Source organism: Salvelinus alpinus, chromosome 10 (genome assembly GCF_045679555.1).
Source record: "Salvelinus alpinus chromosome 10, SLU_Salpinus.1, whole genome shotgun sequence".
Lineage (NCBI taxonomy): Eukaryota > Metazoa > Chordata > Actinopteri > Salmoniformes > Salmonidae > Salvelinus > Salvelinus alpinus.
The window spans coordinates 35,397,652-35,414,235 of NC_092095.1; the positions used below are offsets into that span (position 1 = coordinate 35,397,652).

At 43.0% G+C, this 16,584-nt stretch overlaps 1 protein-coding gene across 5 annotated transcripts in view; it reads right to left on the bottom strand.

The window, feature by feature from the left end:
* Nucleotides 1-16,584, bottom strand: part of LOC139532002 (disks large-associated protein 1-like) — a 282,607-nt gene that overhangs the window by 137,230 nt on the left and 128,793 nt on the right. For all 5 annotated transcript variants that reach the window (XM_071329086.1, XM_071329088.1, XM_071329085.1 and 2 more), the window contains exon 3: nucleotides 1-244. This exon is cut by the window's left edge and continues 890 nt beyond it. In XM_071329086.1, coding sequence (XP_071185187.1) covers nucleotides 1-169 — 169 coding nt within the window. In that variant the 5' untranslated portion in view covers nucleotides 170-244. The remainder of the gene's footprint in view (nucleotides 245-16,584) is intronic.

Genomic DNA, 16,584 nt, shown 5'->3' on the forward strand with positions numbered 1-16,584 from the left:
ACTGGAAGGAGCTTCGCTGGGCATAGTAAGGGTGGTCCGCCGGGTGGGCATCGCCTGGATTCAGCAGGTAGGGCCGGGCTTGGCGCCCCAGGGTCATGGAGTCATAGGAGGGGTCACAGGTCACTGTGTGATGGTGTCTCCGGCTACTCGACAAGCCTTTCATTGTCATTGTCACAGATCAGGGTACAGACGCATCTAACTGCTACGGATGAAGTCCGGAACCCGGAGGGGCGCTAAATAAGCTCTGTGGACACACACAGACCCGGCAGAACAGACAAACAGAGAGACAACAGAAAGAGACAAACAAAGAGACACAGAGCGAGAGGGAGAGAAAAGAGAGGGAGAGAATTACTAGTGCACACATATTTGCATAGGCTCTTAGCATAGTCATTGTCTAAAGCTGATGAGAATGTCTTTTGGCACTCCTCAGCAGACGAGAACAGACAGTGATGTTGACACAGGTAGGCCTATTCATCTCTTTCTTCTGTCATTCAAGGCTATCTAAATATAGCAGTCGGTTCATTTTGCATGCATTTCCTGACTTCCGAATCGCTCCTCAAGCTTGTCTTCCAACATTTATGTTTGCTCTAGTGAATTTGATTACACCAGGGAAAAAGAGACAGGGGGAAAAGCGGGGGTTGAGTTAGAGAATTAAAGAGTGAGAGGGAGCAAGAATAGTGCATTCTATTTCCATCTCAGGCATACGCTTGAATTGAATACGGTAGATGGGTTTGTTTCCGCTAAGAAGAATGAGAGGGAGCAAGCTCCAATAAATAGTCAGGGAATAGTCACCCAATTACAGATAGATAAACTCAGCAAAAAACGAAACGTCCCTTTTTCAGGACTCTGCCTTTCAAAGATAATTCGTAAAAATCCAAATAACTTCACAGATCTTCATTGTAAAGGGTTTAAACACTGTTTCCTATGCTTGTTCAATGAACCATAGACAATTAATGAACATGCACCTGTGGAACGGTCGTTAAGACACTAACAGCTGGACTGAGGGCTTGTAGGCCGGTCGTAAGGCAGGTTCTCACCAGACATCACCGGCAACAACGTCGCCTATGGGCACAAACCCAGTCCAGACAGGACTGGCAAAAAGTGCTCTTCACTGATGAGTCGCGGTTTTGTCTCACCAGGGGTGATGGTCGGATTTGCGTTTATCGTCGATGGAATGAGCGTTACACTGAGGACTGTACTCTGGAGCGGGATCAATTTGGAGGTGGGGGGTCCGTCATGGTCTGGGGCGGTGTATCACAGCATCATCGGACTGAGCTGTTGGATCGGAGGGTGAGGGCTAGGGCCATTCCCCCCAGAAATGTCCTGGAACTTGCAGGTGTCTTGGTGGAAGAGACGGGTAACATCTCACAGCAAGAACTGGCAAATCTGGTTCAGTCCATGAGGAGGAGATGCACTGCAGTAGTTAATGCAGCTGGTGGCCACATCAGATACAGACTGTTACTTTTGATTTTGACCCCTCCCCCTTTGTTCAGGGACACATTATTACATTTCTGTTAGTCACATGTCTGTGGAACTTGTTCAGTTTATGTCTCAGTTGTTGAATCTTCTTATGTTCATACAAATATTTACACATGTTAAGTTTGCTGAAAATAATTATTTTGTTGCTGAGTTTATATCCCTATGGGCCTATATTCACAAAATGTCTCAGAATAGGAGTGCTGATCTAGGATCTGGTCCTCCCTGTCCATATTATCTCATTCATTATCATCTAAAAGGGAAAATTGATCCTAGATCGTCACTTATTCTGAGTACACTTTTAATATAGGTCCTGATCTAAGTCCTTCCAGTCATTTGAGCTGGGCCAGACTACAGGCTGCAGTGAGTGAGGTGGCTGCAGACAGAGTCCCGAGGCTCTACCTCTCCACTCCCTCTTTCTCCAGACTAATGGGCCTCTAAAACAAGCCTGCAGCGCCTGGGTCACTGCAGCCAACAGGCAATAAAAGCCCTTCCTCATATAGTGACATGAAAACAGTGGCATCCTTGAGGTCCTTTAACAGCACCTTTTACACACAGAAACAGGATGCAGTATGCACAAACACACAGACGCACACACACACACACACACACACACACACACACACACACACACACACACACACACACACACACACACACACACACACACACACACACACACACACACACACACACACACACACACACACACACACACACACACACACACACACACAGGATGCTGGAGAGGGGAGGACGACTCATAATAATGACTGGAATGAATGGAATAGTATCAAACACAAGGAAACTATGTGTTTGATGTGTCAATACCATTCCATTTACTCCATTCCAGACATTAATATGAGCATGTCCTCCAAAAATAAGGTGTCACCAGCCACCTGAGACACACACACACACACACACACACACACACACACACACACACACACACACACACACACACACACACACACACACAGCTGCAAAAACTCCAACTGTCACTTAGTCCAATGGACTGGGAGGTGAGGATAATGGGAAAATAACAAGGGTGCAAGCACCCAGAGCAGAGCTCTAACAGAGCATAGCAGCACAGAGCGCCGAGGCTTAGCTAGCAGAGGGAATTCATTACAGCAATTTATAACACGCAACCAAAGGCCACTGTGGTAAATAAAAGCAAGCAAAAGGGGGGAGGAGACCCAGCTAGCGATGAGGAATCGGCCCCGAAGCTGCCCTCTTCCGGGGGGCCGGCTAAATACTGACTAAATATTACGTCTACCGGAATTCAGCCAACTTTGCCGGCATTTTACCAGAATTCCCCCACAAGCCGCCCAATGCAAATTTAAACTAATGTATATAAAATTACCCGAATTAGTAATTTTATATATTACTATTACACATTTTATGCATACAAATTATACGCATCCACAAAAAAAAACATTTTGTGTCGGAGGAAACACCATACACCTGGTGACCGTGTCAGCGCGCATGCGCCTGGACGCCATGGGAGTCGCTACAGCGCGATAGAAGAAGGACATCCGGGCCGGCAAAACCCTCTCCTAACTCGGACAATGCTGGGCCATTTGTGCGACGTCTCATGGCTCTCCCGGTCGGGTCTCGAACCAGCATCTGTAGAAAAACAGTTTTCACTGCGATGCAGTGCCTTAGATCGCTGCGCCACTAGAGAGGCTCCATCCACAAAGTTTCTCATGCTTATCAATCGCCTTGCACAAAGTATCAAAGTACTAAAATACTTCACAGGACTTGTGATTTTTTCATCACAGAAACAATGAGAAAATATGGAAAAATAAATCATGAAATGTTAATTATATAAAGAAGCCCATGTAATCATCTGCCAGAGAGTAGCCCCAATCGTCCCGATCCCCAATTAATACATTTGGCCCAGATAACTCACACCGGAATCGGCCCGAGCTCAATCCCCGCATCCTAGCCATAAGTAATACTGCCGAAGGCGGCCCAGACTTGGGCCACATGACGTCGGCAGAGTCTGACTCTCAGCCGAGTGGCCCGACTCTCAGCCGGATTCGGCCCAGATCCACTGTGATAGCTGGCGAAGGAGGAAAGAAAAGTGCACTGGAAAAAACTAGTCAAACAACAAGAGAGACAGAAAACGGAGGAAATTGAATTATATCAAAGCCGTTTAATAGGGTCTGTGTACAGTAGGGATTCATATTTTCCAGAAAATGTACCAAGTTTCAATACCGGAAATAATTCATATTTATCCCGAGAGTCCAGGGAAATACCGCATAAATTAAAGTGCTCAAATAGGAAGTGCCCACTTCAAAAGTTCAAAGCCAAGATATGGTCGCTATGCCAGGGTTCTCCTCAAATAAGAGGGCTGCTGCTCCACCTTGTCAGCTTGCCTGCACCAACCACTATGTAAAGATTTCAGAGCAAATTAAACTGTGGTTTGTTGACCACACATTCTCTACCGAAGCTCTCATATCGGCAGCAAGTACGAGACAGCGCAAAAGCAGGGAACATGCTATGATGGTATTTGTATAAGCATAGGCCAAATATGTGCTTTGATAATGCAACCTATGGGTTACAGAATAAAGTTTGGAATTTTCATCCAAGACATGAGGCAAGATTTGGGGTTTCCGTGGGATTGGGACTGGATAGGAAAATAGCCTAGGCTCTAGGACAGGAGAAGATTTGTTTCTGTCTGTGACAGAGATGCCTGTGCAGTGAATTGTGCATAGGCCTATCACATTTTGGTCTTGTCTGAAGAGTCACAATGACAGCTCAAAGAGGCACGCGTTCTTTTATAGGCTATACTGTGGGGCTTTACTGTAGGGTTTATTACCTGCATTTGGGTCACGTGCGCAGTCCAGCAGTGTCAATTATGCGTGCGCTTTGAATTTATGGCGACTTTGTGTGAGGTAAATACGCTGGGCTAAACGCTTCCATGCGACAACCTGTTTGTATAATGTGCTATTTTATTGAGCTAATCTGATGCTGCTCATTTTGTGTATTTTGTAGAATTGCATTAGTGGAAGATTGGGGTAAATGTTATAATTTCCCAGGTCTTGCCATTACATTTTTTTCGGGAAATGTGAAGAGTGTTCCCGGGACAGTCCCTGGATCCCGGCAACCCAGGTTAAATCCCTAGTGTATAGTACATACATTATGCATGTGTTGGCGTCCCAAATGGCACCCTATACCCTACATAATGCACTTATTTTGACCAGGGTCCATATAGGCCCATTGTACTATGTAGTGAAGAGAATGCCATTTGGGACAAAGACGGTGTGTATATTGTTCTGTTTGAGGAATATGTGGAGGCTACATTAATTGAGGATGGACTGAACTGTTTGTGAACTTTATGATGATATTTCCATTTCTGTGTAAGACAGAGGGATCAAATATCACTTAGGCCTACATAAGCATATTCTATTGAGAGAATACAAATTAAATAAAACAATTTATCTCAACTAATTCCCAGCCCCCACCGCTGTATTTGCAATGGAGTGAACACAGAAACATTCATGAGAACACACACACACACACACACACAGAAGAAGCTCAGAGAGCACTTTATACACAGGATTTTGCAGTCGAGTGACAGAGATTCCTTGCTTAGCCTTTGGAGCACAGAATGTGGCCTAAATAAGAGAGAGTTTGCGACACAGCTGCCTAACAGTTACAAGTCTGCTCGGGATGATCTGGATCTGATGTTGGGTCATGTTGCCTTCCCTTCACTTCCCGACGGTCAGCTGTGTACTGCACACATCACACGCTTCATCTGACTGGAGCGATGGAGCTCCATCTTGAACGATGTTACGCTGCCACTAGCTTGTCTCCAATGTCTTATACTGTGCAGTACATCCCTACTATAGCAGGACCTGTTTCTGGTGTGTGTGTGCGTGTATGTGCGTGTATGTGTGTGTGTGTGTGTGTGTGTGTGTGTGTGTGTGTGTGTGTGTGTGTGTGTGTGTGTGTGTGTGTGTGCGTGCGTGCGTGCGTGCGTGCGTGCGTGCGTGCGTGCGTGCGTGCGTGCGTGCGTGCGTGCGTGCGTGCGTGCGTGTGTGTGTGTGTGTGTGTGTGTGTGGGTGCTGTAGTAATACAGATGGACAGTTACAGTATGTCCAACACTGGAGCTGTGGCCCTACTGGGGCTCTCTGGTCAAGCTACCCTCATTATAACCCAATAAGACATCAGCTTTTTCCAGGATATGAGATAAGATCCAATTTTATTGTCTGTTTCCATAAAAATCATCTTTGCATCTACAACACTGCACAAAACAACCATTTTGTTTGAACCCACAAGATCAAATGCTATTTCTAGGGGGTTTAGGGTTAAGGTTAGAATTAGTGTTAGAATTACGTTAAGGGTTAGAGTTAGGAGCTAGGGTTAGTTTTAGGGTTAGGTTAAGGGTTAGGGTTAAGGTTAGGTTTTTGGGTCAAGGTTAGGGGAAGAGTACGGGTTAGGGTTAGGGGTTATGGAAAATAGGATTTTGAATGGGACTGAATTGTGTGTCCCCACAAGGTTAGCTGTACAAGACTATGTGTGTGTGTGTACATGTATGATATGAGCTCAGTGTTGGAAAGTTGTGTGGTTGCCTGTTGTATGCAGTTAATACTGAGTATAATACTTGTATGGTGCTGTAGTAATACAGATGGACAGTTACAGTATGTCCAACACTGGAGCTGTGGCCCTATTAGGGCTCTCTGGTCAAGCTACTCTCATTATAACCCAAAAAGACATCAGCTTTTTCCAACCGAGGATATGAGATGAGACAAGATCCTACTTTATTGTCTGTTTACATAAAAATCAGCTTTGCGTCTACAACACTGCACAAAACAACCATGTACAGTTGAAGTCGGAAGTTTACATACACCTTAGCCAAATACATTGAAACTCAGTATTTCACAATTCCTGACATTTAATCCTCGTAAAAAAATCCCTTGTCTTAGGTCAGTTAGGATCATCACTTTATTTTAAGAATGTGAAACATCAGAATAATAGTAGAGAGAATTGTTTATTTCAGCTTTTATTTCTTTCATCACATTCCCAGCTGGTAAGAAGTTTACGTACTGTTAGGCGTGTATATGGGAGGCGAAGTCAAGTGCAGGAGAGCGGAGTATATTAAACAGGCGCACTTTAATACCGGTCAACTACGACAGCACATAAAACATACTAGTGCCACAAAAACACGGTCTATAACAAACGTTCAGCGCCTGACAACGTAATCACGTAACAATAAACAATTACACACAAAGACATGATGGGGAACAGAGGACTAAATACATGTAGATTGATTGGGGAATGAAAACCAGGTGTGTATGGAACAAGACAAAACAAATGGACATATGAGAAATGGAGCGGCGATGGTTAGAAAGCCGGTGACGTCGATCGCCGAACGCCGCCTGAACAAGGAGATGAGCCGACTTCGGCGGATGTCGTGACACGTACACCCAATTAGTATTTGGTAGCATTGCCTTTAAATTGTTTAACTTGGGTCAAACGTTTCGGGTAGAAATCCACAAGTTTCCCACAATAAGTCGTGTGGATTTTGGCCCATTCCTCCTGACAGAGCTGATGTAACTGAGTGAGGTTTGTAGGCCTCCTTGCTCGCACACGCTTTTCAGTTCGCACCCGTCCCTCCTGCAGCAAAGCACCCCCACAACATGATGCTGCCACCCCCGTACTTCACGGTTGGGATGGTGTTCTTCGGCTTGCAAGGCTCCCCCCTTTCCTCCAAACATAACGATGGTCATTATGGCCAAACAGTTCTATATTTGTTTCATCAGACCAGAGGACATTTCTCCAAAAAGTACAATCTTTGTCCCTATGTGGAGTTGGAAACCGTAGTCTGGCTTTTTTATGGCGGTTTTGGAGCAGTGGCTTCTTCCTTGCTGAGCGGCCTTTCAGGTTATGTCGATATAGGACTTGTTTTACTGTTGATATAGAAACTTTTGTACTTGTTTCCTCCAGCATCTTCACAAGGTCCTTTGCTGTTGTTCTGGGATTGATTTGCACTTTTCGCACCAAAGTACGTTCATCTCTTGGAGACAGAACGCATCTCCTTCCTGAGCGGTATGACGGCTGCATGGTCCCATGGTGTTTATACTTGTGTACTATTGTTTGTACAGATGAACGTGGTACCTTCAGGCGTTTGGAAATTGCTCCCAAGGATGAACCAGACTTGTGGAGGTCCAACATTTTTTCTCTGAGGTCTTGGCTGATTTCTTTTGATTTTCTTTTGATTTTTTTCAAGCAAAGAGGCACTGAGTTTGAAGGTAGGCATTGAAATACACCCACAGGTACACCTCCAATTGACTCAAATTATGTCAATTAGCCTATCAGAAGCTTCGAAAGCCATGACATCATTTTCTGGAATTTTCAAAGCTGTTTAAAGGCACGGTCAACTTTGTGTATGTAAACTTCTGACCCACTGGAATTGTGATACAGTGAAGTATAAGTGAAATAATCTGTCTGTAAACAATTGTTGGAAGAATTACTTGTGTCATGCACAAAGTAGATGTCCTAACCGACTTGCCAAAACTATAGTTTGTTAACAAGAAATTTATGGAGTGGTTGAAATACAAGTTTTAATGACTCCAGTTTTAATGAATTGCACCAGTCCCTCCTGCAGCAAAGCACCCCCACAACATGATTCTGCCACCCCCGTGCTTCACGGTTGGGATGGTGTTCTGAAACTTCTGACTTCAACTGTATGTGTGTTATAGTACTTTGACCACATTTTATTTTACAGTCTGATATTCATGAGGATAAGGCAAGCACTATAGGCACACACATTATCTAGGATTACAGGCCAACAAATCTCAAATGAGCAAAAAGGCAGGAATTACTGTTAATGGGTCCAGACATTTTGATCTTTGCTGAGCAGTGAACAGCCCAAAATGACCCAATCTCTGTGTGTTTGTTTGTTTACAACATACAAATAAAAAAAGAAGACCAACGTCACTACTATTGCTATCCCTAAGGGGAAAAATATTACATTTTGGTGGATATTTAATTCAACTTGAAATAACCAAATCTTTAGATCGCATTGTTCATTTGTGTTTGAAATCTGGTTAAAATTAGACTTAAACGCCTCCCGGGTGGCGCAGTGGTCTAGGGCACTGCGCCACCAGAGTCTCTGGGTTCGCGCCCAGGCTCTGTCGCAGCCGGCCGCGACCGGGAGGTCCGTGGGGCGACGCATAATTGGGCTAGCGTCGTCCGGGTTAGGGAGGGTTTGGCCGGTAGGGATATCCTTGTCTCATCGCGCTCCAGCGACTCCTGTGGCGGGCCTGGCGCAGTGCGCGCTAACCAAGGGAGCCAGGTGCACGGTGTTTCCTCCGACACATTGGTGCGGCTGGCTTCCGGGTTGGAGGCGCGCTGTGTTAAGAAGCAGTGCGGCTTGGTTGGGTTGTGCTTCGGAGGACGCGTGGCTTTCGACCTTCGTCTCTCCCGAGCCCGTACGGGAGTTGTAGCGATGAGACAAGATAGTAATTACTAGCGATTGGATACCACGAAAATTGGGGAGAAAAGGGGAGAAAATAAAAATAAAAAATTAAAAATATATATATAAAAATAATAATAATAATTAGACTTAAACTGTGTACTTTTTTCAAATGCAAGTATACAATATGTGACCCGTTTCAGGAAACTAGGCGTACTTCACAGGAGAGCCATTTGAACGTGAACTTTGTTTTGTTGTTGATCAAAATGCATTTTTTTGGCAGAAATGCCTTCTTGAACATGTTGAACTTTCATGTGCCTTAGTACAAACGTGCATGCCATCTGTAAATACTAATAAAAAAATGTCAATTACAAGCCTAGTTGGTTTAGCCATAGAAAAAGTCAGCAAATTTCCCGCTAGCCATGATTGGCTGAGATAATGAGTGGGCTGGACATGCTAAGAGATACGTTTGGATTCGTCTGCCATATAGCAGGCTTCTGTCTATTTGAGCTGGTCAGTATGTCTAGGCAATCATGTCTAACGCTGCTTTTAAAAAACATTTATTTCGTAGTAAAACTGCATAAGCCTAATGTCAAGTTAAAGTGTACTGTTATCTAGCAAACTTTAGCTGGCTGGCTCGCTAGCTAATGTTAAGTGTATGCTTCACACTTTCTGGAGGACCAAGTTTTGAAATCTGTGGAATTTGAGTATGATAGCTAAGGACATGGAGAAAAAAATACATCTTCAAACTAAGGACAACCATGGCATCCGACAGGAATCGCATCCATCCATGATGTATATAAGATATATTTAAGATAGTCTAGCTAGCTACATTTTCAGATATTACACATTTCTAATTTAGACAGAAAGGGGTTTCATTTCAATTTAAAGTCTACTGTCAGCTAGCTAACGTTAGCTGGCTGGCTTGCTAGCTTTCGTTACGGGTATGATCTTATTATTCGTATCTCAGAGCCATTTGCTTGACTAGTTATAGCCTAATGTTAGCAAGCTGCAGATTCATGCAGGGTAGTAACGTCATGAGTTGGGATTATGGTTCATTGTTTACCTATCAATCTAGCTAGCTACATGTCTTAACAAAAGACTCGTCTGAGTGTGCCAGAGCACAGAATAACTGATTCATTTATGAAAGCTCAACACCCTTTGAATATGGCTGGTGTCATTAAACGTCACCATAAAGCGTAAGAGCCTAACCAGCTCAGCTAGGGGGAGTAATGTTCAGTTAGCTGTTTTCTCATTTGTGTCTGGAAGTAGCTAGCAAGTTATCTTGGGTGCTTGACTGCGGTTGTTAGTACGGAACACTCGGATCAACCCTTAAAGAGATGGGTGTGGTTAGAGCTTAAGAGGGTGTGAACGAGGACTCCCGGGTGGCGCAGTGTTCTAAGGCACTGCCTTGCAGTGCTAGCTCTGCCACCAGAGACTCTGGGTTTGAGCCCAGGCTCTGTCGCAACCGGTCGCGACCGGGAGGTCCATGGGGCGACGCACAATTGGCCTAGCGTTGTCCGGGTTAGGGAGGGTTTGGCTGGTAGGGATATTCTTGTCTCATCGTGCACTAGCGACTCCTGTGGCGGGCCGGGCGCAGTGCACGCAAACCAGGTCGCTAGGTGTACGGTGTTTCCTTCGACACATTGGTGCGGCTGGCTTCCGGGTTGGATGCGCGCTGTGTTAAGAAGCAGTGCGGCTTGGTTGGGTTGTGTTTTGGAGGACGCATGGCTCTCGACCTTCGTCTCTCCCGAGCCCGTACGGGAGTTGTAGCGATGAGACAAGACAGTAACTACTAATAATTGGATACCACGAAATTGGATAGATGCTGAATAGGTGTAAACAAAGAAGGGTTCTCCAGTAGTAGTACAAAAACATTCAAAGGCCATTTTTTCAAAAGTGCGTTTACAAGTTGATCTACTTTCAAAGCAAAATTACTTTCCATTTGTTCCTCAACTGCAGTTTATGATGTACCATTTTGTAGCTCTGAGTCTCTACTTTAATACAATGTAAAAAAACACCACAAAAAACATTTGGGAACCACTGGTGTAGGGTACCACTTAGACTACTTCCACTGCGTCAGCACGGCAGGCTATATTCTGCTCTAAGGCTAAGCCTTAGAAATTGATTTCTCTGTTGATTTTATTGTCACCCACAAGCTAAAAGCACACCTTGAACACAACTGTGTACACCCCAAACCTAATCAGAGTTTTATATTTATTCCACCCCGCGATCGGGCAGTCACTGAAGCAAATAAATGCTGTGATATAAATATGCTAAACAGCTAAGCAACTTCTTGCACACTGTCTCTTTGAGGTTTCACACAATCAATAGAAGCCTGTGTGTGTGTGTGTGTATATACGGCAGGGGAAGGAGGGAGAAGTTAACTGCATGGCTTTCTGAGCAGGCAAAATAAAAGCCAGCTGAAGGGATCCTGGGCCTGGATCGTCGATCTTCCTCCACAGACATCAAACGCTGGGCGCCTGGTCAAGAGTTTGGAGCTTAGAGCGCATCTATAAAGGCATTTACCCCGGTGTGGAGCCGCTGTGAAGTAGGAGCTCTCTACCCTCCCAACCTGGAAATCATTTATCGTGAGGTAGAACAGATTACCTCCCCTCCCCATAGGGGAAGCACATGATGTGGTCCACAGAGTATGAGCCTTTCTGTGCGTGCGTGTGCATAGGATAACAAGGAGGCATGAAGCTGTATGAAGAACTTTCCCTCCACAAAGCCTTGGTTTTGATCTTAGCTGAAAGTTAAAAGCTGTAATACAACATTATGACATGTCTGAACACTACTGGGTGCAGAAACAATATGAGTAAGTGAAGAATAAGTGCATTATTTTGGAGGCAGGCTATTGAATTGAATTTATGAGACAATTTTTTAAATACATACACAAGGGCATTCCAGCCGGTGACGCCCCCACATACAATTAAAGAAAATCAACAAGGATTACACAATAAAGCTTAAAAGATTATCTCCATTGTCGTCCTTTTGGAGGGGGAGGGGTTGCAGCAAAGTTAGGCAGCAATTGTCATGGCAACAAACAATGACTGTAATGAATTTCCTCTTCGTCTGAGGAGGAGTAGCAAGGATCGGACCAATGTGCAGCGTGGTAAGTGTCCATAATGAGATATTTAATAAATCAACAGAACACTTAACAAAAGTACAAACAAACAACCGAAACAGTCCCGTATGGTACTAACACAGGAAACAGAAAATAATCACCCACAAAACACAATAGAAAACAGGCTACCTAAATATGGCTCCCAATCAGAGACAACGACTGACACCTGCCTCTGATTGAGAACCATACTAGGCCAAACACATAGAAATATAACATACAGAACAAAACATAGAAAAAACAACATAGAATGCCCACCCCAACTCACACCTTGACCAAACTAAAGTAAATACATAAAAAAGGAACTAAGGTCAGAATGTGACAATGACAGACAAAATTGTTGTTTGTTTCATAACATGAGCTAATTAGTACAGACTAAGTCAATCTGCCCCATCCCTCTGTTATTTCATCCTTTCCTAACTCACACATTACCAGCTCATGTTGAACATTTGATATTGACCAAGTCTCAATGACTTTCTATGACTATTTTCTGATAGGGACATCGATGACAAGGAACAATTGTGCTGTACAATTTCTTAGCTTCTTTACAAACATGCCTGCCTGAACTTTACTTTATTAATCATTTATCAGCGAAATCTTTAAACTTTTCATGTTCCAGCTAAAGTAAGATGAGGAACACATCCACGAGAGCAGGAGAAAGCTTGTGAGAGAATCCCTATTCCCTTTTTAGTGGACTACTTTTGGTCATGCTCTGGTCAAAAGTAGTGCACTATAAAGGCAATATGGTTCCATTTGGGATGCATCCAGAGTAGATACATATGTCAATTAGAGACTGATTGTAGTTCTTACACTTGTGGCTTTAAACAAGAACTACTAACACATATCTCTGTCTGTGGATTTTGCCTGACTGAGCTGAGAGGTGATTGTTAGGGGCCTCCAGAGACAGGCTTTATATTTATTGGCTGAACACCACCGAATATTGCTGTCTCCCCCTTAAAAACATTCTTAAACGATAGATACATGTATCTACAAAATGGTATGCATTCCAAATGGCACCTATTCCCCACAAAGTGCACTACTTTTGACCAGAGCCCTATGGGCCCTATGCACTCGGGAATAGGGTGGCATTTGGGACGCATCCTATCATTCCAACATTTTCACTGAGTGTGTACAGTATGTGTGATCTGATTCATAAAATATAGATCCTCCAAAGTGACATCTGGCACAAAAATTTAACATCAAAGGGGAAAATTGAACAAATCTTCCACTAGACCAACTATTTTTTATAGAGGGCTCACTCAGTTTCTAGGAGATCTGCGGTTTTACAAGTGGCTCATTTCTGAATTTGAATCAGATATATACAGTGGGGCAAAAAAGTATTTAGTCAGCCACCAATTGTGCAAGTTCTCCCACTTAAAAAGATGAGAGAGGCCTGTAATTTTCATCATAGGTACACTTCAACTATGACAGACAAAATGAGAAAAAAAATTCCTGAAAATCACATTGTAGGATTTTTAATGAATTTATTTGCAAATTATGGTTGAAAATAAGTATTTGGTCAATAACAAAAGTTTATCTCAATACTTTGTTATATACCCTTTGTTGGCAATGACAGAGGTCAAACGTTTTCTGTAAGTCTTCACAAGGTTTTCACACACTGTTGCTGGTATTTTGGCCCATTCCTCCATGCAGATCTCCTCTAGAGCAGTGATGTTTTGGGGCTGTTGCTGGGCAACACGGACTTTCAACTCCCTCCAAAGATTTTCTATGGGGTTGAGATCTGAAGACTGGCTAGGCCACTCCAGGACCTTGAAATGCTTCTTACGAAGCCACTCCTTCGTTGCCCGGGCGGTGTGTTTGGGATCATTGTCATGCTGAAAGACCCAGCCACGTTTCCTCTTCAATGCCCTTGCTGATGGAAGGAGGTTTTCACTCAAAATCTCACGATACATGGCCCCATTCATTCTGTCCTTTACACGGATCAGTCGTCCTGGTCCCTTTGCAGAAAAACAGCCCCAAAGCATGATGTTTCCACCCCCATGCTTCACAGTAGGTATGGTGTTCTTTGGATGCAACTCAGCATTCTTTGTCCTCCAAACACGACGAGTTGAGTTTTTACCAAAAAGTCCTATTTTGGTTTCATCTGACCATATGACATTCTCCCAATCTTCTTCTGGATCATCCAAATACTCTCTAGCAAACTTCAGACGGGCCTGGACATGTACTGGCTTAAGCAGGGGGACACGTCTGGCACTGCAGGATTTGAGTCCCACCGTTCTTGTGATCATTTTGACCCCACGGGGTGAGATCTTGCGTGGAGCCCCAGATCGAGGGAGATTATCAGTGGTCTTGTATGTCTTCCATTTCCTAATAATTGCTCCCACAGTTGATTTCTTCAAACCAAGCTGCTTACCTATTGCAGATTCAGTCTTCCCAGCCTGGTGCATGTCTACAATTTTGTTTCTGGTGTCCTTTGACAGCTCTTTGGTCTTGGCCATAGTGGAGTTTGGAGTGTGACTGTTTGAGGTTGTGGACAGGTGTCTTTTATACTGATAACAAGTTCAAACAGGTGCCATTAATACAGGGAACGAGTGGAGGACAGAGGAGCCTCTTAAAGAAGAAGTTACAGGTCTGTGAGAGCCAGAAATCTTGCTTGTTTGTAGGTGACCAAATACTTATTTTCCACCATAATTTGCAAATAAATTCATAAAAAATCCTACAATGTGATTTTCTGGAATTTTTTCTCTAATTTTGTCTGTCATAGTTGAAGTGTACCTATGGTGAAAATTACAGGCCTCTCTCATCATTTTAAGTGGGAGAACTTGCACAATTGGTGGCTGATTAAATACTTTTTTGCCCCACTGTATGAATGACAGGGTATTCCGGGAAATGCATTATCTACAATTAGAGGTCGGCCAATTAATCGACATGGCCGATTAATTAGGGCCGATTTCAAGTTTTCATAACAATCGGTAATCGGCTTTTTTGGTCACCGATTATGGCCGATTACATTGCAATCCCAGAGGAAACTGCGTGGCAGGCTGACCACCTGTTACGCGAGTGCAGCGTCAAAAGGACCTTGTGGCTGCAAGGAGCCAAGGTAAGTTGCTAGCTAGCATTAAACTTATTTTATAAAAAACAATCAATCTTCACATAATCACTAGTTAACTACACATGGTTGATGATATTACTAGGTTAACTAGCTTGTCCTACGTTGCATATAATCAATGCGGTGCCTGTTAATTTATCATCGAATCACAGCCTACTTCAACTTCACCAAACGGGTGATGATTTAACAAAAGTGCATTCGCAAAAAAGGCACAATCGTTTCACAAATGTACCTAACCATTAACATCAATGTCTTTCTTAAAATAAATACACTGAAGTATATATTTTTAAACCTGCATATTTAGTTCAAATAAATTAATGTTAGCAGGCAATATTAACTAGGGAAATTGTGTCACTTCTCTTGCGTTCAGTGCAAGAAGAGTCAGGGTATAAGCAACAGTTTGGGCCGCCTAGCTCATTGCGAACTGTGTGAAGACGGTAATTAATTTGCCATCATTTTACATAATTATGACATAACATTGAAGGTTGTGCAATGTAACAGCAATATTTAGACTTAGGTTTGCCACTCGTTCGATAAAATACGGAACGGTTCTGTATTTCACTGAACGAATAAACGTTTTGTTTTCGAAATGATAGTTTCCTGATTTGACCATATTAATGACCAAAGGCTCGTATTTCTGTGTTTATTATATTATAATTAAGTCTATGATTTGATATTTGATAGAGCAGTCTGACTGAGCGGTGGTAGGCAGCAGCAGGCTCGTAGGCATTCATTCAAACAGCACTTTACTGCGTTTTGCCAGCAGCTCTAAGCAATGCTTGAAGCACAGCACTGTTTATGACTTCAAGCCTATCAACTCCCGAGATTAGGCTGGCAATACTAAAGTGCCTATAAGAACATCCAATTGTCAAAGGTATATGAAATACAAATGGTATAGAGAGAAATAGTCGACGCGTCATAATTCCTATAATAACTACAACCTAAAACTTCTTAACTGGGAATATTGAAGAACTGGGAATATTGAACCACCAGCTTTCATATGTTCTCATGTTCTGAGCAAGGAACTTAAACGTTAGGCTTTTTTTACATGGCACATATTGGACTTTTACTTTTCTCCAACACTTTGTTTTTGCATTATTTAAACCAAATTGAATATGATTCATTATTTATTTGAGACTTGATAGATTTTATTTATGTATTATATTAATTTAAAATAAAAGTTTTCATTCAGTATTGTTGTAATTGTCATTACTACAAATATATATATAACAATTGGCCGATTAATCGGAATCGGCTTTTTTGGTCGTCCAATAATCGGTATAAATCATAATTGGTCGACCTCTATCTACAATTGTATGAAGGTATTCCTGATAAAGCTGATGTATGTCATGCAAAATGGATTATATTAGATCAAAACCGAGTCAAAATCCTCCACGAACAGGTACACACTTCCAACAAACCTTAAAGGGGCAATCTGGGATTTCTACATCCATTGGTAGATCCATGGTTCTCCAGCCCCTTTTCTCA